Genomic DNA, 27,110 nt, shown 5'->3' with positions numbered 1-27,110 from the left:
AACAAAGAACCAACTTTGATATTGTGCAAACCACACATCCTTTCACAAATGGGCGGCACAACTACTACACTTTTTGCCCCTCTTTATGGATTGGATACATAATTTGTATATGTACATAAACAACAAGCAATTACGCTTCAATAACAAACAAATCAAGACATTTTATATGAATTTTCACTGTTCATATCATTTCATTTACTCACGAAGTCAACGTGATCATAAAATTCATTCCTTTGTGATACCCTTAATCTTTTATTTTCCTTAAAAGTTCATAAATAATGTAATTCCTCTTCAGAAGAAGATTCAATAGGTAAGCAAATGTGTGCTTGGTTAACAATCCAATCACTACACTCAATTGATCCACCTGCTGCAGTCAAAAGTGCACTCCTAGGATAGGCATTTTGATGATGCACCACTCGTTCTCCTAATCATACACAACAAATTAATTAATTATCAAGTATTTTAATTGTTATTATATCATACACAACAATATATATATATATGTGTGTGTGTATAGGGGGTAGGACTTACTAGGAAAAGTGTATATATGTTAAATTCAATGTCAAGTAGTTGTATTATTTATTAGGCTTTTGATGGCAAACACGTTGTATTTATATTTTTATAAAATATAGAAATGTAAAGGGTTGACTTCATTTATTTCTTATTTTAGATATATTCCAAATTAAGTTCATGAGCTTTTTAGCCAAATAATATTTAGCATCATTGTCTTTAGTAATTAGGAGAGTCTTTTGTGCATAACGGGTATTCAAAAATGAAATAAATCCCCTTTTGCTTATTATTATATTTTAGATAATCAGATAAATCTTGTTATTACACGATAATTTTGTTGCTGTAAAAATATTTAGTAGAATTAGAGTTAATATCATTACATCCAAAGTCGTTAAAGTTTTTAGCGGCATTTATATAAAGTGCGGATTACAAATATCTATATTTTTTATTGCTAGTAAATATAATATAGCGACAATTATATTATAATCGTTTAAATATTTATCGTTAAAATCCTTTATTTATTGTACTGTTATTAAAATAAGGGAATAAAGTTTAAAACAATTTCAATTGGGAAATAGAGAATAATCAAGTATTGATCAGTTATAGCGGCTCACAACCTACTCAAACTTTATATTATAATTTATACGTATCAGATTAAATAAGTATATATAAAGATAAAAGTACCTTCAGTGAGTAAAGCTGTAGGTTCATTGACTTGCAGGCCACCATCAACTTCTTCTAAAGAACTCCAATTTGTGAAGGCATTCCTCACCAAATTCTCAATATAAGACTATTAACAAGACAAAAAACATTTTTTTTAAATCAGTGAAAAAGTTAAAAACATTTCAAAATGTGTTTTAATAGTTAAAAACAAAATAATTAAAACTTACCCTTTGAATTCCTCTTAATTCTCTACTATGACAAATTTGTCCATTAATAATTGCTCTAATAACTTGACATATTGGATTGAGGATAAGAATGTAGTTTGGTCCTCTAGCTATGTATGATTTAGTTCCCATCTCACAAGTTTTTGCATGTCTATATGTTACTTCCCACATTTTCTCCGACATTCCATTTCCAAGTATCTGTCAGAAAGAAATTCAAAATTTTAATTTAATGAATTCAACGTTCTAATTTCTTTCGATATTATAGGTGCAAAATTAATATATTTGAAATTATTTCGAAACGGTGTTACATAGTTGACAATATATATACGTACCCTTCTTATTTTATGTGGGTCAATATTGGCCAACTTGAGAAAATCTTGTACTGTCTTTATGCCATGTGAAGTTAGCTTCTTGTGAAAAGTTCCATCTTTTCCAATTTTTTCAAGACGCCACACATCATCTCCTAATGCTGGTGGATAATGCTTCTTATACACTATAAAAAAAATAACATATATATACATATAAATGAATTATGATCATATAGTATAAAAGTACCAATATGAATAATAATAGATTTCATGAATCTAATACCTTCGAATTAATTATATATAACTCGATATCACTAAATTATCACGATAAAAATAATTCATCAAGTTCCTTCTCTCTATATATATATATACTTGTTAATAAAGTGCACATATAATATACCTAGGGTTAGGTATAGATGTGTCAGTGTTTGACTCATCAAGACATAGATTTACCTCAACAAAAATCACAATAACATATATATGTATGTGTAAGTAATATATTTTGTATCGATACGATATTAGTGTGAAAAAAATGACATACATTCTCCGCGATGATCTTTAACCATAAAAGAATCAGTCATGGCTTCCATTATTCGTATCGAATTTTGACCATTTCCTATGTGAACCACTTTTGCACCGATACGAAATCTCCGGCTTCGAATCCAACTAGAATTATCAGTAAATTCAAGATCACCAAGAGAAGCAACACCATCTCTCATAGTAATATTAAGTTCACCAGTAACCAAAGGTCTTTTTCCTGCCCTTTCTTTAACTATATTCTTATTGAACTCTTCATGTGTCCAATTTTCTCCACTAGGAAAGTCTCCATCTAGCACCACGATCTCGATTTTAATCGGGGTAGCTAAGGTGGTTGGAACTAGGCAATCACCAGTCGCGTCTACAAGTAGGAGCTGGAGAGGGTATTGACCATCTGAATCCATAATTTTGCTATTGGTGAAAATTGGTAGAGAAAGTTTTTTGTTGAATATTAAACGTAGGTTTGATGGTTCAAGTGTTTTGATTCTTAATGAAGGTGATCTTCCTATTGATCTAGAACATCTTCTTAGTCCACTTTCAACCTCTTCATGCACCTATACATAATTTCAAGAAAGAAATTTAAATAAGTATCGACAAGAGGGGTTTCTCAGATGGTCATGTTGAATTATACACCCTTCACCAAAAAAATTAAAATATTATGTATATAGGTCAAAATATCAAATCTTGAAATATATATACCACTTTTCGGAGCATGGGTTCCAAGGCTGAACAAAAGTTATCTAAGAAATTCACCATCACCACTTCTTTAATCACACTACAAACAAAGAAACAAAAAGTTAATTATAAGATGATATATAAATTAATCTTGAAATATTATATATATATATATATAAAATAAGAAGTAATTAATCATGACATACGAAGCAAAAGAAGGTGTTTTTCTTAGACGTTTGTAATTTGGTTGATTGGAGTCAGGATCAACAAAGTCATCAAAGAATCTTTTGGTTGCCATTGGTATTATATGTGTGAAAAAGTTTGATGAAATTCAAAGAAATTTAAGAGGAAATGATATGAGGAGAAGAGGTGGATTAGAGGGTTTATATAGGGTATGACATAAGGTGTTATGGTCTTGTCTCAAATGGAGAAAATAAAGAGTTAAAAGTATAAAGTAAAGTTTATGTTATTTCCAAATATTAAAAAAATAGGTAAAGGAAGTTTCGTGGAATGATGAAAGAAAGAGCAAGGCAATACAGAGGATTACAATTTCTAAGTGATCTAAGAAAATGTGATGTAACGACTTTGACGTCAAGGCCTTTAAGTCAACCTCCCATCCCCAAAATAAACCAAAGAAGCTAGACAAGCAAACTAGTATAGATTATTAAAATACTTGGAATTTTCTTATATCTAAAAAGTAATAATAATACTTAGTGTTATACATGTATTAATAATGTAATGATTAATTGTAAATGAATTTATATATTATTTTATAAAGATATTAGTTATACATAGATTAATTATTCATGTATTAGTTATTCATCTTTTATCCTGCATAAAATGATACTCCCTATTAGGGTGTACATGATCGGGTTGGTTCGGGTTTTTCAAATATCAAACCAAACCATTTGTGTAAAATTTTTAAATTTATAAACCAAACCAAACTAATAAAATTTGGGTTTTTTCGGGTTTTTCAACCTCGGGTTGGTTTGGGTTTTTCAAATACCAAACCAAACCATTGTGTCGAATTTTTAAATTTATAAATCAAACCAAACTAATAAACCTCGGATTTTTTCAGATTTTTGGATTTTTTCGGTAAAGTTTGCGTACAAACATATAATTAACTTGTGCTCCAAATATTTCTTTAGTCCAACCAAAATACAATTATCTAAGGTGTTTCTTAAAAAAATAACACAAAATATGAGATTACTACTGATGACACAAAAATATTCAATAAAAAATAATAATGAAATCATCATATAAAATAAATATTGCAAAGTCATAATGAAAATGATCATAATTTAAAAGTACTAAATCATGCTAAAATAAGTTTAATAAGTATTAGTTACATTACTAAATATTTAAGGAAAATTAAAATTAGATTATGTATTTTAATTGTCTAAACCAATGTAAAACTAAAGAACAAATATCCAATATTATTGTCATTCTTAGTGTTGAATTGATTTTCTTTTTGCATTAGTATTAATTTGATTTTGATTTAAGTTTTATTATAATTATCAACATCTATGAACTATAATCTTTATTGGACCATTCCGAATTCTAAGTTTTAAACTTGAAATAATATATTAAAAGATAAAAACTATGAAATAGTATAAGAAATATTTTAAAATTATATCAAAGTAAATATTTTTATGTATAAAATAAAATTTTAATATTACATATATAATGTCGGGTTGATTTGGTCTCGGGTTGATTTTTTTTAGTTAAAACCAAACCAACCCAAATATAGTTGGGTTTTTTTTTTCAATACCAAACCAAGTCAAATCAAACCACTAGTCGGATTTTTTTTCCGGGTTGACTCGGTTTGCGGTTTGGTTCGGTTGTCGGTTCGGTTTTGTACACCCCTACTCCCTATGTTTAAAAAAAGAGAGACCTATTTTGACATGACACGAAGTTTAAGAAAATTAAGAAGATTTTTCAATCTTCTGATCATATATTAAAGTTATATCAAATGTACCAAAATGTCTTTAAATCATGTCGTCTTAAACATGCCACGTGAAAAGTTAAAAATAAAGTATATTGTCGAAAAAGGAAAATGACCATTCTTTTTTAAATAGACTATAAAAAGAAAAGTATGTCATTCTTTTTTTAAACGGAGGAAATACATTGATTCTTCATAACTTAACATGTATTAGTTATGCGCTTCTAAGTTGTCAACTAAATATCCTATTAATTTTATTAATGAATAACTTATTTTCTAATTACCAGTCAAACATCGTATAAGTTATATAAAAATTAATACATAAATAATTTATTTAATATTCAGCTACCAAATGACCCTTTATTGTAAAACTTCTTCGAAAGATTTTCTTTAAGGAGTAGTTGTTTTTTAAATGAAGTTTTGGTGAAAGGGAAAAAAATGCTACGTGCACTACTATCGATGGGTTTTGAACCCTAAATCATTTGTGGTCTATGAAAGTTCAGGAGCTCACCACCAAGTAGCTACAAGGGCGTGTATTCGATTTTTTATTAGGTTTTATATATTATTTTGATTTTGATTTTTTAATTTTGAAAAAGTGTAATTCAATTTGAATTGAAATAAATTTGATGATTTTTCTTCTTTTGATTTTTTTTTAGTTTGATTATTCAGTCATGTCAATAATTAATAACATAACTAAAATTATATTTGCAAGTTGAAAAAAAATACTTATACAAGGAAAAATAATACTTCCTCCGTCCCATTGTGAGGTAGTTTGACTCGGCACGAAGTTTAAGAAATAAAGGAAGACTTTTAAAATATGTAGTCCAAAATGAATGATAGAAATTTGTGTAGCCGTTAATCATTTCATTAAGGATAAAATAGATATTTTATAGTTAAATTATTACTTAATATAGAAATGTGTCATTCTTTTTGGGGCTGACTAAAAAAGAAAGTAAGTCACATAAATTGGGACAGAGGGAGTAATATTAAATCTTTTAAATATACTTTCTAATATAAATCACAAGTAAAACTTAAAACACGATACTTAAAATATAAACCAAATCATATATATATATATATATATAACCAATCCAAATTAACATTCAGTTTGATTTAATTTAATTTTTCAATTTAATCTGAACAATGGACACCCCTTGCCCTTTAACTCCTTATTGTTATTGTTAATTAGTTTCTTACGTAGTATTTTTCTAAGGAATAATTGTACAGAATGACAAACTAATAATGTTAATTAAATGCACTAACTACCGTTTCAGTTATTTCCTTCAATAAGCAAAATCTCGGTTACTTTGCTATTATAGGGCCCCACCGATTTGTATAATTTATTAAAAAAATAAAATCGACGTTTTTCCTTTTCCCTTTCTTTTATACAATCTCTTCTCCTTTTTCCTTCAAATTCTCCCAAATCTTCTCCCCAAATACAATTACAAATTACAAATTTCTCCAGTACGTTCTCGTCTCATTTTCAAAAGAGAAACATTACTTCAAAAATTTTAGGTACCGCCAAAACTCATCTCATTCTATTAATTTTTGTTAATTTTTTTCAATTTTTTCAATTTAAATGTATATGTATATATAACTTATTTTTTTTCAGTCATTTATTGTATAATCATTATTTTTACATTTTTTGTGTTGATTCATGTCTTATATTGTTTGCTTATACAATTGTGGTTGTATAAATGTATAATATTAGTAGTTATTGTATAATATGTTCCTTTAAACATACACATTTGCTCACACTTGTACACTTATTAATGGGTCAAGTAAGTAAAGGAAAGATAAAACTGAAGTTGTTGTTTGTGGGTCATTGGACTGTATAATTATGTGGGTCATTGGATTGTATAATCATGTGGGTCATTGGACTGTATAATCATTATTTTTATATTTTTTGTGTTGATTCATGTCTTCTATTGTTTGCTTACACAATTGTGGTTGTATAAATGTATAATATTAGTAATTATTGTATACTGTTCCTTTAAACAAGCATATTTGCTCACACTTATACACTTGTGTTTATTTCAATATATTTTAATATGTGAATCAACATTGGCGTTTTGCTTTCTTTAACCTTATACTCAATTTTCAGCTTAATCACATTTGTATCAACACTGAGTTGCATTGCAATAACATTATACAACTCCTTATACGATGAAATTTCTTTAAAAATCACCCCCTCAATTGTTTAATCAACGTAACAATTTGTCATTGTCCCATCTACCGGAATGCATAACCAAAATAGCTAGTGAAGCCATTTTCGAAATTTCTGTATAAAAAAATAAATTATATATACATATACATTTATACGATTAAGAATTTCAACAACAAACAGAACATATATTTATACAAATTCTAGCAACTTCAGTTATTCACATATATACATATTCCCATTATATACTCATATGAACGTTTATATACACATTCTGCATATACATTTATATATAAACAATTACATGCACAAATTAAATTAACACGCCTTTTTATTTATTTTTTAAAACAATCAAAATGTATAAAAAAAAAAAAAGACTGACTAGCAAATATACAGAAAGACACATCCGTAGCAAACTAAAATTTTGCTACGGACTGCAATTTTATAAAATTTGCTATAGCATATAATTAGCAATTTTTAATTTGCTATACGTAAAATTTTCTCTTTTTCTAATAAATAGTTATAAAGAATTGGATCCCAAAGAATTAATTTGTTACTAACTATTAATTTTATAGTCTCTTTAATTATACTTTAAAAATTAACTATTTTTAAACAGCAAAGCTGTTTAAAAAGGGGGAAATTAGACAAAAACGTTTATTGAGTCAATTTTTTTTTTATCCGAAATAATCCTCATCTCTTTCTTCAAGCCATTAATGATTTCTTCCTAACTCGCAGCTTCTTCCTTCCTTCCTCTTCTTCCTTATTTTCAATGTTCCTTTCCTTCTTCATTCCTTCCTCTTCTTCTTAGTTAAAGTTTGTCCAAACTTGACTTTAAAAATCGACATACCACAAATATAAATTATTTTGAATTAATAATATATCAAAAGATTCGAAATATTGAGAGAAGCTTATATATCCATATTTTGAGACGATTTAGAGGAGATTTAAATTAGTTGGAATTGATTGTATCAACAATATATATATATTATTATATTATATTTATTTTTTTTATATATAGAAGAGCCAAGTTGAGGACGACCAAGGGCAAATTTGTCATTTCCTAAATATTCTAGAATGTTTGTTTTTATGTTATGGCATCAAAAAAATGGTAATAGATTTATAATGACAATACAACCAAATATCTTTTCTTAAATGCCATGTGTATCCTAATAATGTGACATTTAATATGGACCCACATTTTCAATCACATTTTCTATATATATATATATATATTTTTTATTTTTTTTTTGGTAGTGTGAAATTTCATTAAATCAAAAATATCTATTAAACAATGGCATTTTAGTAATTTTAATATTATTTAAGGGCAAAATAATAATTGTATAATTAATGACCAAAATGAAAATCTAGAACAATCCATACATGCCTTTACTTTTAAAATTAGCCCATAAAGATGTTTTTATAATTGTGTTAAAATGAAGAGTTTCTATTAATTAACTTTTTACAAACAATAATAAATGCTAAGCTTATTTTGACATGTTTTTGAAAGAAAATTTTGAACTAATTTAAAATAAAATGTGTTTGAATAGTTAATATTTTGTTCCTAAAAATACATTAAAGGGTTATTGCATAAACATATTTTAATATTCTGTTACATAATATGACCACTAAATTCGTATCTTGATTATTAAAATAATCTTTAAAATGACGTATCAATATTTTTTAATTAATTTGAAGAAATATAAAATTACGTGACTAAAAGAATGAACAATGTTTAACTATTAAGAAATTAATGATTTGATAGTGTATTCATCAAAAGATTAAAAAATATAAAATTTTCATTTCTATATAGAATATTCTCTTAATATCAAATATGATAACCTATTTAACAGGGAAAATTTGACAAGAAAAAAAATTAATATTCAAATTCTAAGGAATATTAAAATACAAACTAAAGAAAAATGAGTAGTTAAAAAATAAAGAAAAAACAAAAAATGAAAATGTCAATAGAAAAGGGCTTGAGAAATATAGAGGAAGAAAAAAACTAAAAAATAAATAATAACTTGAAAAAGAAAAACAAGTATATTAGTTATTTTGTGGGGGTAAGATTTAAAGTTTTCTTTTACGGCATGATATTTAGAGTGCAGTATCAAAAAGAATTATTAATATAATTTAGAATATAACATTATGTCAGTTGTTATCGTATTTAAAAATAAAATTGCTTTCATGATTGTTTTTATTTTTGTAGAGTTAGAAATCAATATTTTAATAAATACTTTCAATATTTAGAATATAACATTATGATTATTGTTATTGTATCTAGAAATAATTGATTTCATGATTGTTTTTATTGTTGTGGAAGTTAGAAATCAAGTTTTTAATAAATACTTTCAATATTAAAACCAAAATAAATAGAAGTATTTCTATTATCGAAGACAATAATGAAATGTATCACAAAATTCACCGACAAAGCAAACTACAAACACATTATACTTAAGTTGAAGCAATAGAGATTTGAAAGGCTTTGAATCGATCTTTACGAATTGGTTGACAATGGTTAGTATTTTATCAGATGCAAAACTTATGGTGCAAGTATTACAAAAAGAAGATGATAACATTGTAAAAAATAGATACCACTTGCGAAAATATATGAAGATCGATGAACTTTTTCAAAGATATCAACATTTTATATATTCCTCGAATGCGAAATGTTTTAACTCATAATCTAACACAATTCTCTATTTCCTTGTTGCATAGAATTTTTTGGAATTCAACTTTCTCAATTTGGGTTGTAAACGACACATTTATGTCGTATGAACATTTGAAAAAGATTATTAAGTAATATATTGAAATTGTTTACTGTAAAAAAATAGTACAAAGTATAGAAATCTCATATAATTAGAGGCTAATTACATCCTATCCCAAAAGTTTCCTCAATTACAAAAATCTCAAATTTTTCGTTGCTCTCGAATATATTCCTTGGTTGTCTAATACATTACTAATAATATATATTACTTCATGAGAGGGATGTATCCAAGAGGGGATATCTATGATCCGAGAGGGGATGAATGTATTTGATAGGGAATAAGAATATATCCGAGAGGGGATTATGATATATTAAGTTGTGAATTTATGTAATTTTTACAACAAAATATGTGAAACTATATTGGGCCCGTATCACGGGCCTTAAATTATCTAGTGTATATATATATATATATATATATACACACACGTCTCTGATACATAGTTATGTATTATCTATACATGATTATACACTGTTTATACCATATCGATAAATTAGGTATACATATTGATATATCTCATATACATATGGTCATTTTGTTAAAAATAAGTTTTATTGTGTGTACTTATTGATAAGTAACCCCTCAAAAACATAGGTGAGAAGTAGGAACAATAAATTTTAAAAGTAATTTTAAAAGATTATAGATACTCTTCTTTTTACACCATAACTAACAAAAATATTGCACTAGTTTCCCTAATTGGAACAAAGTAAACTTCAATCCTCATAATGGACCTACTACAATTATTATTAACGAATTAAGACAATGTAGTACTTTAAATAGCTTTTGAATTTGCAAATCAACCCCCTCCCCCACCAGTAAAAAAAGAACACACACAACCACATATGTTGTAACTAACACACAAAGTAAAATTAAATATCCATATGTGACTTGAAGGCCCACACCCCAACCAGCTAGAGTCCACAGTGTTAACCTTTTTTGATTGTCTAAGTTGATCATTTTAGTGCACAGAGATTTGAAAGAGGACAAAGGTACGTCCCCGCTAGAGTTATGCATGTATCAGTAATATAGAGATTAGTTATCAATAAATTAATGTAGTATTTTATAGGTATTAGTTATGTAATTATCTTTTCATATATTAGTTGTTTTAGTTATTTCACCTTTTATCCCATATAAAATAATATTATAGATTCCCTTATAACTTATACATGTATATTGTTAGTTATGCGAGTTTTTAAATGGTCAACTAAACATCGTATTAATTTTATACATAATTTTTTTTTTATCTATCTTTACCAAATATCATATAAGTTATATAAAAAAATAATATATATAAATTATTTCTTATCCGACTATCGAACAACTCAGTGTTAAAGTTGACAAAGACTTGGGATGAAAAGATCAAGTCATGAGGGACCGTGAAAGGTTATGTATTTAGCTTTTGATTTCTGAGTTTCTTGGAAGAATCTCTTCTTCATGATCTCTACGTTTCACGTCTGACATCCCTAATGTGAATTCATCATTTCTTTTCTTTGCTTTTATTGCCGCATTCACACAATCTCAAATCATTATGTGCTTAAATTTTGTNGAAAGTCCCACATTGGGGGATAAAGCGCTCCCTAACAAAGGCGACTCTGTATCCAAGGGGAATCGAACCTGAGACCTCTTGGTTAAGGATGAATGAGTACTTACCACTCCACCACAACCCTTGTTGGTAATAAATTTTAAATACGTTAGTATGATTATTTGTTTTTCTAATAAATTTACTAATTGATTGTTAGTTTGTTGGTAATATATCATTCAAGTTCAATGTTACGTTACTAATTGATTGACAATATGTTCAAAATATTATTAACTGAATGATTATTCAATAGTAAAATATTTATTAATTTATTGCATTTAAAAATCTAAGAGCATGAATATAAATCCAAAAATATTAATATCAATTTTATAAATCATATTTGAATGAAACAATGCAAAATCTATGCTAACAAGTTAAACTAATCTTAATATGACACATATCATTATATCATGATGTGTTTCTAAATGTACGTAGTGTACAAGTTGACAGTGTTAAGCAAAGTCAATTTTTGGCCAAAAGTTAAAAGTTAAAACACCTAACGGTACAAACTGAATATGAAAACCTCAAAATCCAAACCAACCATCCTATTAGACGAAAAATGACCTTCCAGAGCTAACCGCGCTGACAAAATTCAAATTTGAGCATGTTTCCCAAAAAAATTGACCTAATTGAAATTTTAGCCAAAAGTTAAAAGTTAAAACGCTTACAAACTGAAAATAAAAGTCTCAAAACCCGAACCAACCATCCTATGAGACCAAAACTGAACTTATATGGTTAACCGTGGTGACAAAATTTCAATTCGAGCGCGATTACCAAAAATATTGACCAAAGTGAAATTTTGGCCAAAAGTTAAAAGTTAATGCCTAACGGCACAAATTAAAAACGGAAGCCTCAAAACCCGAACCCTCTATCTTATTACCTAAAAAATGACCTTCCACATCTAACTGCACTGACGAAATTCTTATTTGAGCATGTTTATCAAATATATTGACCGAAGTTAAATTTTGGCCAGAATTTATAAGTTAAAACACCTATCGGCACACACTAAAAATGAATGCCTCAAAATTTGAACCAACCATCCTAATAGATAAAACATGACCTTTGGAGTTAATTACGCTGACGGAATTCTCATCTGAGCATGTTCACAAAAATATTGACCAAAGTCAAATTTTGGCCAAAACATAAGATTTAAAACACCTAACTGCACAAACAAAAAACGGAGGCCTCAAAACTTGAACCAACCTTCCTATTAGATCAAAAATTACCTTTCGAAGCTAATGACATTGACAGAGTTCTAATCTGAGCACGTTTACATAAAATATTGACCAAAGTCAAGTTTTGGCTAAAATTTAAAAGTTAAAACGCCTAACGACACAAACTGAATATGAAAGCCTCAACACTAGACGTTGATTTACCAAAAAAATTAACTTCAATTGGTAAATTTACCAACTATTCAAATATAAGTTAGTAATTAATATTTTACCAATAAATTTTATCACAATTGGTAATGGTTACTATTCAACTAAACATTCATATATATGTAATATTACCACTAATAATTAATAGGGAAAATTATAAAAATATACTACTTAAGACTTTTATTAACAAAATATCAATATACTTATATTTAATTACAAACTAAGTTTTTAAATTACAAAGTAAACCTCAATCCTCATAATGGACCTACTACAATTATTATTAACGAATTAAGACAATGTAGTACTTTAAATAGCTTTCGAATTTGCAAATCAACCCCCTCCCCCACCAGTAAAAAAAGAACACACACAACCACATATGTTGTAACTAACACACAAAGTAAAATTAAATATCCATATGTGACTTGAAGGCCCACACCCCAACCAGCTAGAGTCCACAGTGTTAACCTTTTTTGATTGTCTAAGTTGATCATTTTAGTGCACAGAGATTTGAAAGAGGACAAAGGTACGTCCCCGCTAGAGTTATGCATGTATCAGTAATATAGAGATTAGTTATCAATAAATTAATGTAGTATTTTATAGGTATTAGTTATGTAATTATCTTTTCATATATTAGTTGTTTTAGTTATTTCACCTTTTATCCCATATAAAATAATATTATAGATTCCCTTATAACTTATACATGTATATTGTTAGTTATGCGAGTTTTTAAATGGTCAACTAAACATCGTATTAATTTTATACATAATTTTTTTTTTATCTATCTTTACCAAATATCATATAAGTTATATAAAAAAATAATATATATAAATTATTTCTTATCCGACTATCGAACAACTCAGTGTTAAAGTTGACAAAGACTTGGGATGAAAAGATCAAGTCATGAGGGACCGTGAAAGGTTATGTATTTAGCTTTTGATTTCTGAGTTTCTTGGAAGAATCTCTTCTTCATGATCTCTACGTTTCACGTCTGACATCCCTAATGTGAATTCATCATTTCTTTTCTTTGCTTTTATTGCCGCATTCACACAATCTCAAATCATTATGTGCTTAAATTTTGTCGGAGCTTGCTGGTATGAAAAAAAAATCTTTGATAGAGAGTATCTTTTTTGAATAGGGCCTTATGCAACGTAAACTTAGAATAGTTGGACTCAAGTGTAAGTACTATAGACTAAAAAAAATGTAAGGTGAGAATTAATCAATTTTACTAACAAAATAAAAGTTTAGATAATCAATCAACTAAACTGCTAAAATTTCCTTCTCTTATTGAATTACCATCGAGTTGTGTGGTTGAATTGAGTTTTGAGCTAAAATCATCCCTAACGTATAACCCAAACTGAACGTACAGCCTTATGGTATAAATGTGAACAAAAAATATCCTTTAACTATCTTAAACTTAGCAATAATCATTCTTCTGTTAACTTTTGTTAAAAAAACTAATAGTTGATATAAAAGAAACATGTGGCAAGCATGTGACTATTTTCTCTCTTTAAGTATTGTTTTCCTTATATGTGTTTAAAGTGCATTGCATATGTTGTTTTTTGCAGTTTTTCTTATGTTTTTTCCAGAAGAACTTACTGATTTTTCCTATTGAATTTTTGCTATTTACTATTGGTTTGCCGATATTTTTTTTTGTTTTTTACTACTAGTTAACCAGTTTCACTGTTGTATTGCTGGTTTTAGCTAATTTGGTCTTGTTTTACTGTTTTTCTACGGCTTTATCAAATTTTTGCTGTTTTTTTCTGCTGCATTGCTGTTTCCAGCTGGTTTGATGTTGTTTTTACTGGTTTTTGGTAATGGTTTACTAGTTTTTTTTGTATTGTTTTACCCATTTCTTTTTTTCAGGTGCTTTGATGTTTTTTTTGGGCATATTTTCTGCTAGTTTTGGTGCTGTTTTTCTGTTGATTTACCAACCAGCATTTTTGCTGGCTTATTTATCGGTTTGAATTGTTAATAGGCTCACTCAAGGTGGAAAAATGAAGAAAAAATAAATATTCTCAGGCAACTCATAGTACTTTTTTATTGCACTTAACAAACTTAGATACGTTTAATACAAGAAATTCAAAGCGAGACTAATACAACATAAACGACTACTTCACTATGACTTCACTTTCTCATCTTTTCTCTTTCCAATTGCAAGACTTGTTGTTGCTCTGGTGTAACCATGTCATTAATTTCTTCTCCGGCTGCTTTTCTTTTGTGTAACGATCTTCGATTTGTGCTTTGAGATCAATCTTATTTCATGGAAGTGGATCTCATAAATTGGATTGACGTTAATTAGGCTCTTTTTCTTTCCAATTGAAATAGTCATAATCTTGATTCCTACAATTAAAAAGGAATAAGATATTCTTAGTTAGACGTTATAAAACTCATAAAGAAAAGAATATTAAAGAATACAAGCAGGCCACTGGATTTTTGCTATAAATATAAAGAAATTGAAGGCTTATATCCCCATTCTCCTCCTATCTCTCTCAAGTACCCTATCGGCTATCATGCTGACGATATATTTAAATTAACAATTTTCTCATTCTCATCTTTGACTACAACAATTTTCGTGAGAAACTTAAAATTACATCATTTAATTGGATTTGGTACATCACATTATGCAATGCATCAATGTTTGATTTTCAAAAATGGTCTGTTAAGCGTCACATTCTGCAATGCATCAATGTTCAATTTTCAGAAATAGTCTATTGAAAATAACTCCTCGCAACTTTGAAGTAGCTAAATTTAATTTAGAAGGCCATGAGACCTGAAAATTCATATGCAATATGCCTTCAATTCCTTTCAGACATTTTATCAAATAGGTAAGGTACATGTAACATTTCCATAGCAGATCTTAGCCATGATTATTGATATTTGTGCTTAACAATTATAATAGTTCTTTCGAGACGATAAAAACAACGAAAATAAAAACTAGCATCCTAACCTTTCATAAAGTCCATCTCTTTCAATTGGAGCAGATTATTATTTTTCTGCTTGAAAGCATAAAAGAAAGTCCAGCTATCGTTACAGAAGGATGAAGACGATAGAATATGGAGATTTTGGGGAAAGTCACTTGCTTAACATGTTATTATTTCAGCTGTTAGTTTTTTAACAGAAGTTAACAGAAGGATGATTATTGGTAAGTTTAAGATAGTAAAAGGATATTTTTTGTTTACATTTATACCATAAGGATGTATCTTAAATTTGGGTTATACTTGGGGATGATTTTAGACAAAAATTCAATTAGATTAGTTGAAACCTTTGTGTCCTTAATCAAATATTTAGAATTTGAGTTTTGAAAATAAAAAATCTTTTAGTAAAGAGTGTTTTCTTCTTTCAATGGGTCTACCTAGTAGAATTTTGATTATTGAGATTGAAACCTAGTGGGTTAAAGTAAAATCTACACCTGTTTGAATTATTTTCAGGTAATATGGAGTACTATATATAAGAGCTCAGGCAAGTACATATCCAATATATATTAGGGTGAATTTCATTTATATACAGAAAAATAAAGAAAAAATTGCATAGCATGACAAGTTGACAAACTATAGATTTAATTGGCAATAAATTGCTCATTTTTAATTAAAAAATTTTTGGCAAAAAAGACTTTTTTAAATATTTATTTGGCAATAGATAGTCATATTTATTTTTCTTGAAAATTAATTTTTTTCTAATTTTCTCTTTCTATTTTCTAGACACGTTCATCATTGTTCTTTTTTGTTTTATCTCATCACTAGTGAATATGTTCGCGCTTCGCGCGATGAGAAAAAAATAATTAAAATATTTAAATAAATCATTTCTTATATCTGAATATCAAAAATATTTTAAAAATCATTTCTAACTTTCAAATTCAAACAGATTTAAATTTTAAGTTCTAGTTATTATTAAATACAATTTAAGCAATGTAATAATAACTGTTGAAATAATTCAATATAGTGTGAATTTTTTTTGCTATTGATTAGAATCGTAATTTAAAATAATAAATATTTTATTTTAATTGAATCATAATCGTTTTGAAGAATTGTTGATGCACTTGAAAAAAATGGATCATACAATATTAAATATATTATATGATGTGGTTGATTTTTTGAACAAAATGAAAAGAACACAAATGGTCATCGGGCTAAATGTTTATTGTAGCAAAGTCGTACAAGTAAATTTTGTATAAAAAATATAACTTTTTAAATATTTATCATACATAATATTCATCGAAAATTTATCTATTCAATGTAGAAAATAGAAATAAATTGCAACACAAGATAAAAGAAAAAATTTAAATTTGTATTGCAATTACGCACAAATAATTTTTTTATTAATCATTCTTAAGTACTATAATTAATGATTCATATCTCAATAAATATAAAGGTGTAAGATAAAAGATTGATGCAGAACCTCACTTTGGTCAGGATTATCATTTATCTTTTTTTTTTTGAAATTTTTTTTACTATCTTTTGATTTATAAATCTGCAAAAAAAAAAAAAAAAATTAAAAATATTTTATTTATTTCTCTTCACCTCTCCTCATCATTACTACTACTACAATTTACTTTTTTCCACCTTCTATTTTATAGTTTTTTAAAATAAAAATTCTTGTTGATCTCTCCTCATTATTGTCATAATTAATTTTTCTTATTAAAAATTCTCTTTTTCTTAATTATTTTCTTTCCTTTGATTTATAATTTCTTTTTTTAAAAAATAATCTTAAATATTTTATTTATCTTTCTCTGCACTATTGGTATAATTTATTATAATTACTTTTTTGTTTTTTCTCGTTGTTGCTATAAAACATTTTTTTTTAATTTCCCTTTTGTTGTCGAAAGAAAATCTTATTTATTTCTTCTCCTTATTATCACTATTATTAATTTTTATTATTATTATTATTTAAATAAATCCTTTTCTTTTCTTTTACATTTTTCTCTTGATATATATATATATATATATATATATATATATATATATATATATATTTGACCAAGAATTTAAATTATCCTTTTTTCTCCTTTTTTTTACTTTTAAATATTTTTTTCTTATTTATATTTATGTTTAAAAATTCAAAAGAAGTTATAAATAGCTAGTATCTTAATTAGTAGACACACCTTTATATTATGATTATGATAAATATATTTACCTTATTTATCTATCTTCTTACCATTAATATAATTTATTATTTTTCATCTCTCCTCATCATTATTATAAGTTATTATTATTTTAAAATTCACTTTTTTACCTTCTATTTGTAAAGTTTTTTAAAAATGAAAATTTTATTATCTCTCCTCGTTATCATCATAATTTATTCTTATTAACATTCACAAAAAAATTCTTCTTTACAATTATTTATCTTTTAATCTAAAAAATTAGTTAAAACTTAAAAAAAAAAACAAATATTTTATTTATCTCTCTCCTCACATTATTACATTTATTACTTTTTCTTTCTACCTTTTATTTTTAAAGTTTCCCAAGATTTTTTTTATTCATCTCTCTTTCTTATTATCATAATTTAATATTGTTTATGAAATTTCTATTCTTTCTTAATTTTTATATCTATAAAATTTATATGAAAAATATTTCTTTGATCAAGAATTATAATTAATTTTTTCTCTCCTATTCTTGATTTTTAAAATATTTTTTTTTATGTATGTGCTATGTTAATAAAAATTAAAATATTCTTTGAAAGTTTAGTTTATATATTTTTATAATTTTTTTTCTATTTTAATGTTAAGTAAAAAAATAGAAAGAAAATGATGTAATTAGTAAAACAAAATAAAACAAAGTGTAACGTATAACTCCCTTTCCTTTTTTGTGTTTTCTTTTATGGTAGTATTTTTAATTATTATTTTTTCCTTTTCCTTCCTTTTACTTTTTACTCAATTTTATGCCTTGCCTTCTCATTCTTTTTCAAACTATCATATTATTCTTTTTTATCAGAAAAGAGAATCAACCTTTTTTTTTTATAACTTTCCATATTATTTCAATACCTTATAGATAAATAAATTTTAAATTTTTTTTAAGGAAATGATATAAATGAGAGTAATGATCAACTTAAGGTAAGGAAGTAAAAAAAAAAAACAGAATGATTGATGATGAATGGAATTTTATATGGTCACTTTGATATTCAATAAAATTTGACAGTGAAATTTTCAGTCTTTTAGAATTTAAAAAAATAATATAAAATTTAAAAACAAAAAAACTACAAAAATATAAATAAAATTTCAGGCCTAAAAAATGTCATATATATATATAATGACCCGGACCCGAAATGTCTTTCTTTTTATAATTTTGAATAGTCATTTAACTAGTTAATTAATTTGCGGGTAATTTATTTATTATTAATAATAATGGGCCAAGTCTAAAATATTTAAATAGATTAGTAGGAATTATTACTTTTAATACACAATTAATTTAAAAAAGAAAAGAAAGAGGTGGAAGAAAACTGACCTAAACGTGCGACTAAAAACAAGAAGCTGAAAAAAAATGGGGGAATACTCTGGGGTCGTCGCATAGGAGCAATACCTTGAGGTAATCATTTTCAAATTGATATATATTGTAGATGATTAGCTAATTCCTAATTAACGGAGGGTCATAGTAGTATTTTTTTTATTATTATTGGAGGGATAAAGTGTAGCCTCAATGTTGAATTCAAATCATATATCCTGTTCGTGATTTAAGAAAAATAATTTGCAGGGTTATAAGTGATTGAATGATGATTAGTTAATAATTATATAGTGACTACGTGATATGTTATTAGTTAGCTTTGGAGAAGTTAATGTTAATGCATCGGCAATATGCCAATTTCAGTGGAATATCAATATGGCATCAATGATCAATAGTTTTGGAGTAATTGTTGGACGGTGAGTGCAACTAATCATTGGTAATCCTTGGTCAAACTAAAGTGATTACAGGAAAGGTGTATGGGTGTAAATTCTATGTAGTTGTTACTATTTGATGGGTTAAGTTCATCGTAGAAATATTTTTTATAGGTATGATCTAGTTCTCGATTTTTATAGATGGGGTGAATGTAATTGAAAAATAGGTGTACTGTTGTATAATATGAATATCATTAGATTTATGATATTTGGAGGAAATTAGACTTAACCCTAGGCTTGAAACTTAAGAACTTGATTTGAGGTTTGGGGTGAGTTTTTGGGTCTAGGCTAAACCTATGGTAATATGGGTGTTGTTAGTTTTGAAATCTTATTGTTATTATGTACTTGAATAGATTGCATTGACTTGGAATCTCAGTGAAAAGGGAAGGCTCAAGTCTCGAAGTGATTGTTCGGTTATTTGGGGCAAGTGGATTTCTAAACCCTTGTTAAGTGTATGAAATTTGTGTATTTCCTTATAATATGTGTTTGGTGGTAATGGGACTTGGTGATGGATTGACTTGTCCACCTTGATTAATTCTAATGATGAAAAGGGGTAATAAAAGGCAATGTGATTAATTGTTTGTGTGTGATGTGTGGAGAATGGTACGAGTACCGGTGTTAAAGGGAAATTTTATTACTATAGAATGGGGATTGTAATCCGAGAATGCCAAAGCATATGGGCATTAGTTGATATATTATTGACTTGATTTATTATGTGTGATTGTGTTCTTTACTGAACCGTATAATTGTGATAATTTAGGTGATTATATGTCATAGCGACATTTGATTTATTGAGATGTTGCATCATCCCCTTTAATTGATATCATTGTGCACATGCATTGACATAAAATTGGGTATGAGTAAAGGTCTAACACGTGGAGATGTTGAGATTGAGTATGATTATAATTTAGGCACGTGGAGATCGTCTGTGCGAGGAATTGATTATGATTATAAGTTGGGCACGTGGAGATCGTCCGTGCTGGGGATTGTTTGATCTTATGATAGTGCGTTGAGATCGTCCACACAGACACGTGGAGATCGTCCGTATCAGTATATGGACCTCGCGAGTCCCCCATGGGTCATGAACTCTCGATGTATTTTCGAGGAGTATCATGTATATATGGTTGAGAGAGTACTTGGTATTTTGAGGCATATCATTTCATGGTGTCATATTGCATTGCATCTCATGCCATTCTTCATTCTTGATGATTATGTGTTTTGTTTGTGGTTGAAAAGTACTTGATATTTGATTACCTCTATTTGATGAACTTTATCTTGTATCTTGCTGATATTTGTGAGTGCCTTTTTGTGAAAGTTGTGATTGATGAATGTTGAGGATATGTAATTTGTTAAAGTGATTGTTGTTGAGTTGGCTGCTATGTAACGGTGAACTGTTAGGTTGGGCTGGTTTTATGCAGGTTGTAGTTATGGAGGTTCGGTTGGTGTGTAAGGAGTACCCGTATTTTATCCTCTTAGCTTGTGTTTAGAAGTTTACTTGCTGAGTACCGTGTGGTTTGGTACTCACTCCTTGCTACTACATTTTTTTGTAGGTTATTAGCTCGGACCTTTGTGATGGTTTATTTTCTCCTTGTCTGAGGTTTCTTGTAACGGAAACCGATCGTTACACAATTTGTATGTATGGGTTGAATGAGAGAACCACACTGAATTTTTGTGTTATGATGATACATGTTGGTTATGCATATCAATTTAGGTAAGAACTGGGAGTCTAGGCTATGTTGTACTTATGTTAGTAATTGTGTATTATCTGCTTACTAAGTTGTGGTTGGCTCTTCATGTTTTGGATATTGGAACTAGCCGATAATCCTACCAGTTAGTTTGGTTGTATATTGATACTGCATTTTCTCTAAATTTGTTTAGTACATGACATATTTAGATGGATGGTTTGAGACCTCAGTAGTGAGATGCGCAATATCTGAATTCAAGGGTGAACTACCTCTTTCGGGATGCCATGAATATTTCCCTATCTTGATGTCCATTTTTTTCGACATAGACATATTAGACTTAAGATGTATGCTTTCTAATTGGGTTGCATCCTTATATTCTAGACTTGTTAGATATTTTGCTACTATGACTTTCAGGTTCTGGAGAGTTCATTCCGCAATTGTTTTGTTGACTGGTCGAGTTTATGAGAATTTGGTCTATAATTGTTTAAAACAATTTTCTTAGTATTTAATAACATGACTTTGCTTTTTAAAAGGTCTAATGGTTAAGCTTGGGGTTGGTATTGGTACTTCCACCGAAGGATTAATGTGAGTGTCACTCACGATGGGTCAGGATCGTAACAAATGAGAAGGAGTGGTAATAAAGGCGGAGCTAAATGGGGTTGATAGGTTCGGACTAATCTAGTAGCTTTTCTGTAGATCTTGTATTTGTATTAGAAAATTAAATAAATATATATATATTAACTTGTGAACCCCTAACAAAATTAGTTGATGACTCAATTGTATGTAAGGGGCCATGAAAATGCTTTTCACAACAAACCCACTATCAATTAATTAATCTAGAACCCTAGGTGCCTGCACGATCCAATAATTTGGATCGTGACAGGCCGAAGGGCCAAATGATTAATAAAGAGCATATAAGATCCGAAAGCAAAGTATGTAAAAGAAAATCTTTTGATCAAAATAAAAAGAAGCAAAACATTTTCACTCACCATGATATTAAAATAAATAATTAATACACAACTCCAAGCAGAATTTAATTAATCTAACATCTCTCAGTATATAATTTAATCTATCTCCACCCACAACATACAAATCAATGTACTAACAAAAGAAGAACATAAGTAACTTTTGTTCAATACTGTCCCATTGAAAATGAGGTAGGATCTATCCGACCAAACAAGGGCCTACTAGGCTACAACTAAGAAATAATAACGAACTAAAATGTTAAAAAATTAAAGAATTACATGACATATTGGATTTTCTTTTGGTTTATTTCTTTTTAATCCAAACTAGCTCCAACAAAATTTTATAAAAACAATGTTAGGAAAAACAGTGCGTCATCTAAATTACCTATCTAAGAAACAAATCAAACGAAAGGTCAATATTCCCATTGCAATCAGTTGACCGTTCGTTATAGGCACAAGTCTCTCCCTATGAAAGCGATACGATACAATAAAATATTGATCAACCGAACATCATGACCTTAGGAGCAAACTTTAAAAGCCTATCCAATGCACTAGGTAAGAACTTTCTTGCAAAAAGGTAACACATACTTGTAGGCTCTCCATTATACATACATTGAATTCCAGTTCTCATTTGGTGTAACAACTCCCTTGTTACCTCAGTTCTAGCAAATTTTGTAGGGTGGGGTCCACCTTTTGTCCAGTCAACCCAAGTCAACGTTCTATTACCATTTTTCCACCAATATCTCATGGTGACAAAAGTTGGTAAATAATGTTCATCAGAGTAGCAAGCTGGCCTACAAAAATCTTTGAATAAATTGAAGTATTTTTGATCGGTGATCATATCGAGCGCGATTTCTCTATTGAGCTCAAACCATTGAGACCCTTTTCTCCATTGCTCGATTGTCACCCATGGTGTCATTTGACTATTATAGCGGCCCCGTCCAACGGGACCCCATTCATCATAGGATTCCACAAAGGTTTTTGTGGAGTTCATGATGTAGGTGTAGATAGTTGTGAAATTATATAAGGGAATGCAAGCCTCTGAAAGAAGCACAAAACGTTCATTTGACATGTCGAGTAACGCGTTGGCTAGTAACCTCCGTTCTGCATCAACCATGCTGAATTCTCCCCAATCTACTCTCTACATATTTTTTCAATAAAGAAGATATTATCAAATTAAATATTCCATCCATTGATCATAAATGTTACATATTTCAAATAATAGTCGCATCATAAAAATAAAAAAATGAACAATAATTCACTTGGAAGGCCATTATGAACGGGCCTTCCCAGTGAGACTGGGCCAATTCAAGCCCAAAGACAAAGTATATTGGTTCACTAAAGGACTAAAGTGCGATCAATGGTTATAGCTCAATAGTGTTCCACACATACTGTCCGATTCACTTTTACTTGTTATATCTGAACTTGACAAACTTATAGAAAACAATAATTGACATGACTATTTTACCACACTATCCCTATTAATTGATGTTTAGTATTATGTCTTAAAAAATAATACTGGGAATAAGCAATTAATTCTATGGGTTAGTATGGAAATTTTTTTTAATTATCTTTTCTTGATACGTTAAAAGTGATAAATAAAAGTGGAAATCTATTTTTGCAATAATGGACAAGTAAAAATGAATAGAGACAGTATACAAGATCACACATAAAATATGAATAATTGCAATTACTACTAGTAACATACCTTACTTGGGACTCTTCGAGCATGAAAAATTGGTCCCTCTTCAGGTGCATCCCCTTTGAAAGATGGTTGAGAATGAATATAAATGGAGTAACGTCCTTCATGTCCTTTAAAGAATCGTTCCCAAAGTGGTGCTAATGGTAAACTACCTCTTGCTAGAAACATAAACGCGACCTTTGGGGTACGATTAAATGGGAATATCTTAGCCTTAGGAACCATTGAAGCTCTCCATATTAACTCATCATCCATCATATCATGCATTGCTTCAGGAGGCTTAATATAATCTGTTAATCCTATTCTACCAACACCCGGGATTTTCTTCTTGATATTATTATTCATCGTCACGCCTTGTTCTTGATTCAATGGAGGAGATGGAGGAGGGCGCGATTTTGGTGGTACTATTAATGGAGGAGATGGTTGGATAGTAAATAGTTTTTTCTTTAATGTGATTGGAACATCTTTTAGATAGAAGGTTAATGATATTCCTATAACCAAACCAGAACCAAAGAAAAGAAAATACACAATAAGGCTATGGATATACCTTTGAGAATTGAAAAGTTTTGCTGAGATAATCTGATTTTGATGTGTTTCATGCTTCATTTTCTGAGACTACTTTAATTTCTATCTAGTACTATGATATAAGAATTATTAATAATATAATCATAACAATGTGTGATTCCTAATCTTGTTTTAAGATATCTCTTCTAATATCTTACACCATTATAAGATCACCAAAAACAAAAAAAAGATCTATGTAAGATCTAAGATAGAATGAACAATCACCAATTAATGGGACTAGGATTGTTACATGAAAAATGTACAAGTATTTGGAGGAAATGTGACACTCTAATCATTTTAAGAAATTGGTAAAGTAATTGAATGTGAAATTTGAGGAATGGATTGTGTACAAAGAATAGGGAATATTATTATTTTCATTAGATTTAAGGAGAATTTAGTTTCAACATGATTAAAACATAGAGATCAAATTAGATGGATGAAGAAAACAGAATAGACAGAGGAAGCAAGAGAGGAGAAAGAAAAGGGGAAGATAGTTTGGGTAATGCCAAGTGGATTTCAATTTGTCCAACAAAATTATGACTCATAGCCCTTCTCTATAGGAAAGGAGCAAAGGTAATGACCACTACTATCTAGTTAGACTCTCAATACTCTCATGCTAACTATATGGAAAAGGGAAAATAAAAACTTTAAATAGTATGCTCTTGTTAATAGTAGATAAAAATAAACTTCTAACTATGTATGCTAGTTTTTGAACCAATCAATATTGCTTAAAATTACAATGTATTTTAAATAAATTATACCAACTTGGATATTTGACAAAAAGGTTCATGAATTGTATGTATTCAAATCAATAAAAACCAAAATAATAGAACATCATGCACTTAGTGAGGCACAAGGAGAGTATAAAGAGGGATGAAAATAGGGGTGATAGACAGACTGATCGAAAATGAATTGGATAAAAATAGATATAATATCTGACCTGTTCACATTTGATATGAATAAAAAATGGGTAACCCAAGGGATAATATAGATATTCATATTATGCATTTTCTTATTACATAAAGAAATAAGTACTCTCAAATTACAAGTACATTTTCTTTTTCTTTTTCTCCTTTTAGGATGTACTGTTTATGAAGAAAAGTATTTTCATAAAAAAAGCGGTCATAAGTCACACTATTAAAAACTCCTTAAAATCAACCTCAAAAGAGATCGAGATTGGGTTTTTTAGCGCTAAACTTTGGGATTGCAGAATTAATCTCTCGAGGTTGATTTTTAACTATTTCCTTTTGCAAAAATTGATCTTTGAACGTTAAATTTCGCAAAAAGTTATCATTTTAAAATATTTACTTCAAAAGGCCATATATTAAAAGAAAATTTAAAGAGTATATTTCTTTTTTAAAAAAGTCTTTAACTAATAAGCATCTCAAACCCCGAATAGTGCATTTTATTATTTTGTAATTTTAAAAAACAATCACATGAGTAACAAACAACTGACCTCCCGAGGTCAGAAATTTCGAATAATTATTTTTGAAAAACCAACCTAATAGGTCAAATTTTTTTCCGACCAACACAGCTATCGGAGGCACATTATTCCTATAATTCTATTCATTCTAGATGGACCAAGATATATCATGATCTCAGAAAATTTGTTGGTGTCATGGGAAGAAGAAAGATATCTCCGAATTTGTGACTTAGTGTTCCAACTGTCAATAGGTGAAGGTCGAGCATCTTAAGCCCAAGGGGCTAGATCAGAAGATAACAGTTCCCATGTGATTTAAGTGTGGGGTGGAAAAGAATATGTTGTATATCATATTTTCTTGTATTTTGCATTTACCAAAGGTCATAGGGTCTATTCCTTTCCATTTCCCTATATGCTTTCTTCATTATCGAGTTGTATTGATCATTTTGAGGATGATGTGGGTTGTTATTGTATGAGCTAATACTTGTTTATACAGGGTTGGTTTGGATACTTTTGGATTGTATTACTGCTATATTTGTAGATTTCTAAGTCGTTAGATTATTCTTATGCTTTATTTATTTATTTTTATTTTCGATTCCTCGACCTTTGTTTTCTGTATTTTCTTAGGATAGTTTCTTTGAACCGACTAGGGTCTTATTTTTAGACTTTTAAGACTAGCTTAGTTTAGATACTTTTTAGGAACCTTAGAACAATGAAGTCCATCACCATTTTTTTTTAATATCACTAAGTAGATCTTAGTGGATATATTTTATTAAAATAAAAAGGTTCAACATACCACAAAATAAAATAAAATAAAAGAAAGCAAAACCAAAAAACAAAAAAGGAAAAAGTTACAGTGAATAGATTGAAGTGATTCTCCAATTTGCTTCAATTAGGAAAGTTCTTGACAGCAATCTTCATCTCAAAACAACGCCGGAGATGTCGATCTTCAAAGGATTTCTTAGCTGAGCTCTCCGTTGTGGAATCATTTCTTCGCATCACAAAGCTCTCACCGATGCCGTGTATCCATAACCACGGAGAAGATCTCAGACGAGACAGCTTTTCCATCCAAGTAAAGTTGCAATCTTCGATTTTCCTTATTTCTGTATGGGGTAGGTTAGATCTTTACGAATCCCACGAGTTCGGTTGATAAACCCCCAACTTGTTGA

At 28.6% G+C, this 27,110-nt stretch overlaps 2 protein-coding genes across 2 annotated transcripts; both read right to left on the bottom strand.

Moving 5' to 3' along the window:
* LOC125862088 (protein SAR DEFICIENT 1-like) lies at positions 1 to 3,269 on the bottom strand. Its single transcript, XM_049542081.1, has 7 exons — positions 3,124 to 3,269; positions 2,942 to 3,017; positions 2,247 to 2,796; positions 1,730 to 1,890; positions 1,401 to 1,595; positions 1,195 to 1,300; positions 1 to 424 (listed from the first exon to the last, which is right to left on the bottom strand). Exons 1-7 carry the CDS (start codon positions 3,213 to 3,215, stop codon positions 270 to 272), a joined length of 1,335 nt encoding a protein of 444 aa, XP_049398038.1. The 5' UTR covers positions 3,216 to 3,269; the 3' UTR covers positions 1 to 269.
* Positions 3,270 to 22,736: 19,467 nt separating this feature from the next.
* LOC125862571 (glycosyltransferase BC10-like) lies at positions 22,737 to 24,571 on the bottom strand. The gene is made up of 2 exons (XM_049542680.1): positions 23,967 to 24,571; positions 22,737 to 23,399 (listed from the first exon to the last, which is right to left on the bottom strand). The coding sequence occupies exons 1-2, from the start codon at positions 24,561 to 24,563 to the stop codon at positions 22,758 to 22,760; spliced, it is 1,239 nt and encodes a 412-aa protein (XP_049398637.1). The 5' UTR covers positions 24,564 to 24,571; the 3' UTR covers positions 22,737 to 22,757.
* Between the last annotated feature and the right edge of the window lie 2,539 nt (positions 24,572 to 27,110).

The sequence above is a fragment of the Solanum stenotomum genome, chromosome 4 (assembly GCF_019186545.1).
Source record: "Solanum stenotomum isolate F172 chromosome 4, ASM1918654v1, whole genome shotgun sequence".
Classification (NCBI taxonomy): Eukaryota; Viridiplantae; Streptophyta; class Magnoliopsida; order Solanales; family Solanaceae; genus Solanum; species Solanum stenotomum.
Note: the sequence above shows the minus strand (reverse complement) of the source record. Positions and strands in the feature narration are given on the sequence as shown.

Bases quoted from the DNA above. Each gene is read 5' to 3' on its own strand.
- LOC125862571 (XM_049542680.1), bottom strand. From the start codon at position 24,563: ATGAAGCATGAAACACATCAAAATCAGATTATCTCAGCAAAACTTTTC. The intron at 23,400-23,966 runs GTATGTTACTAG...AAAAATATGTAG, and splicing joins CTCGAAGAGTCCCAAGTAAG to AGAGTAGATTGGGGAGAATT.
- LOC125862088 (XM_049542081.1), bottom strand. From the start codon at position 3,215: ATGGCAACCAAAAGATTCTTTGATGACTTTGTTGATCCTGACTCCAAT. The intron at 3,018-3,123 runs GTATGTCATGAT...CTTTGTTTGTAG, and splicing joins AAAACACCTTCTTTTGCTTC to TGTGATTAAAGAAGTGGTGA. The intron at 2,797-2,941 runs GTATATATATTT...AATTATGTATAG, and splicing joins AACCCATGCTCCGAAAAGTG to GTGCATGAAGAGGTTGAAAG.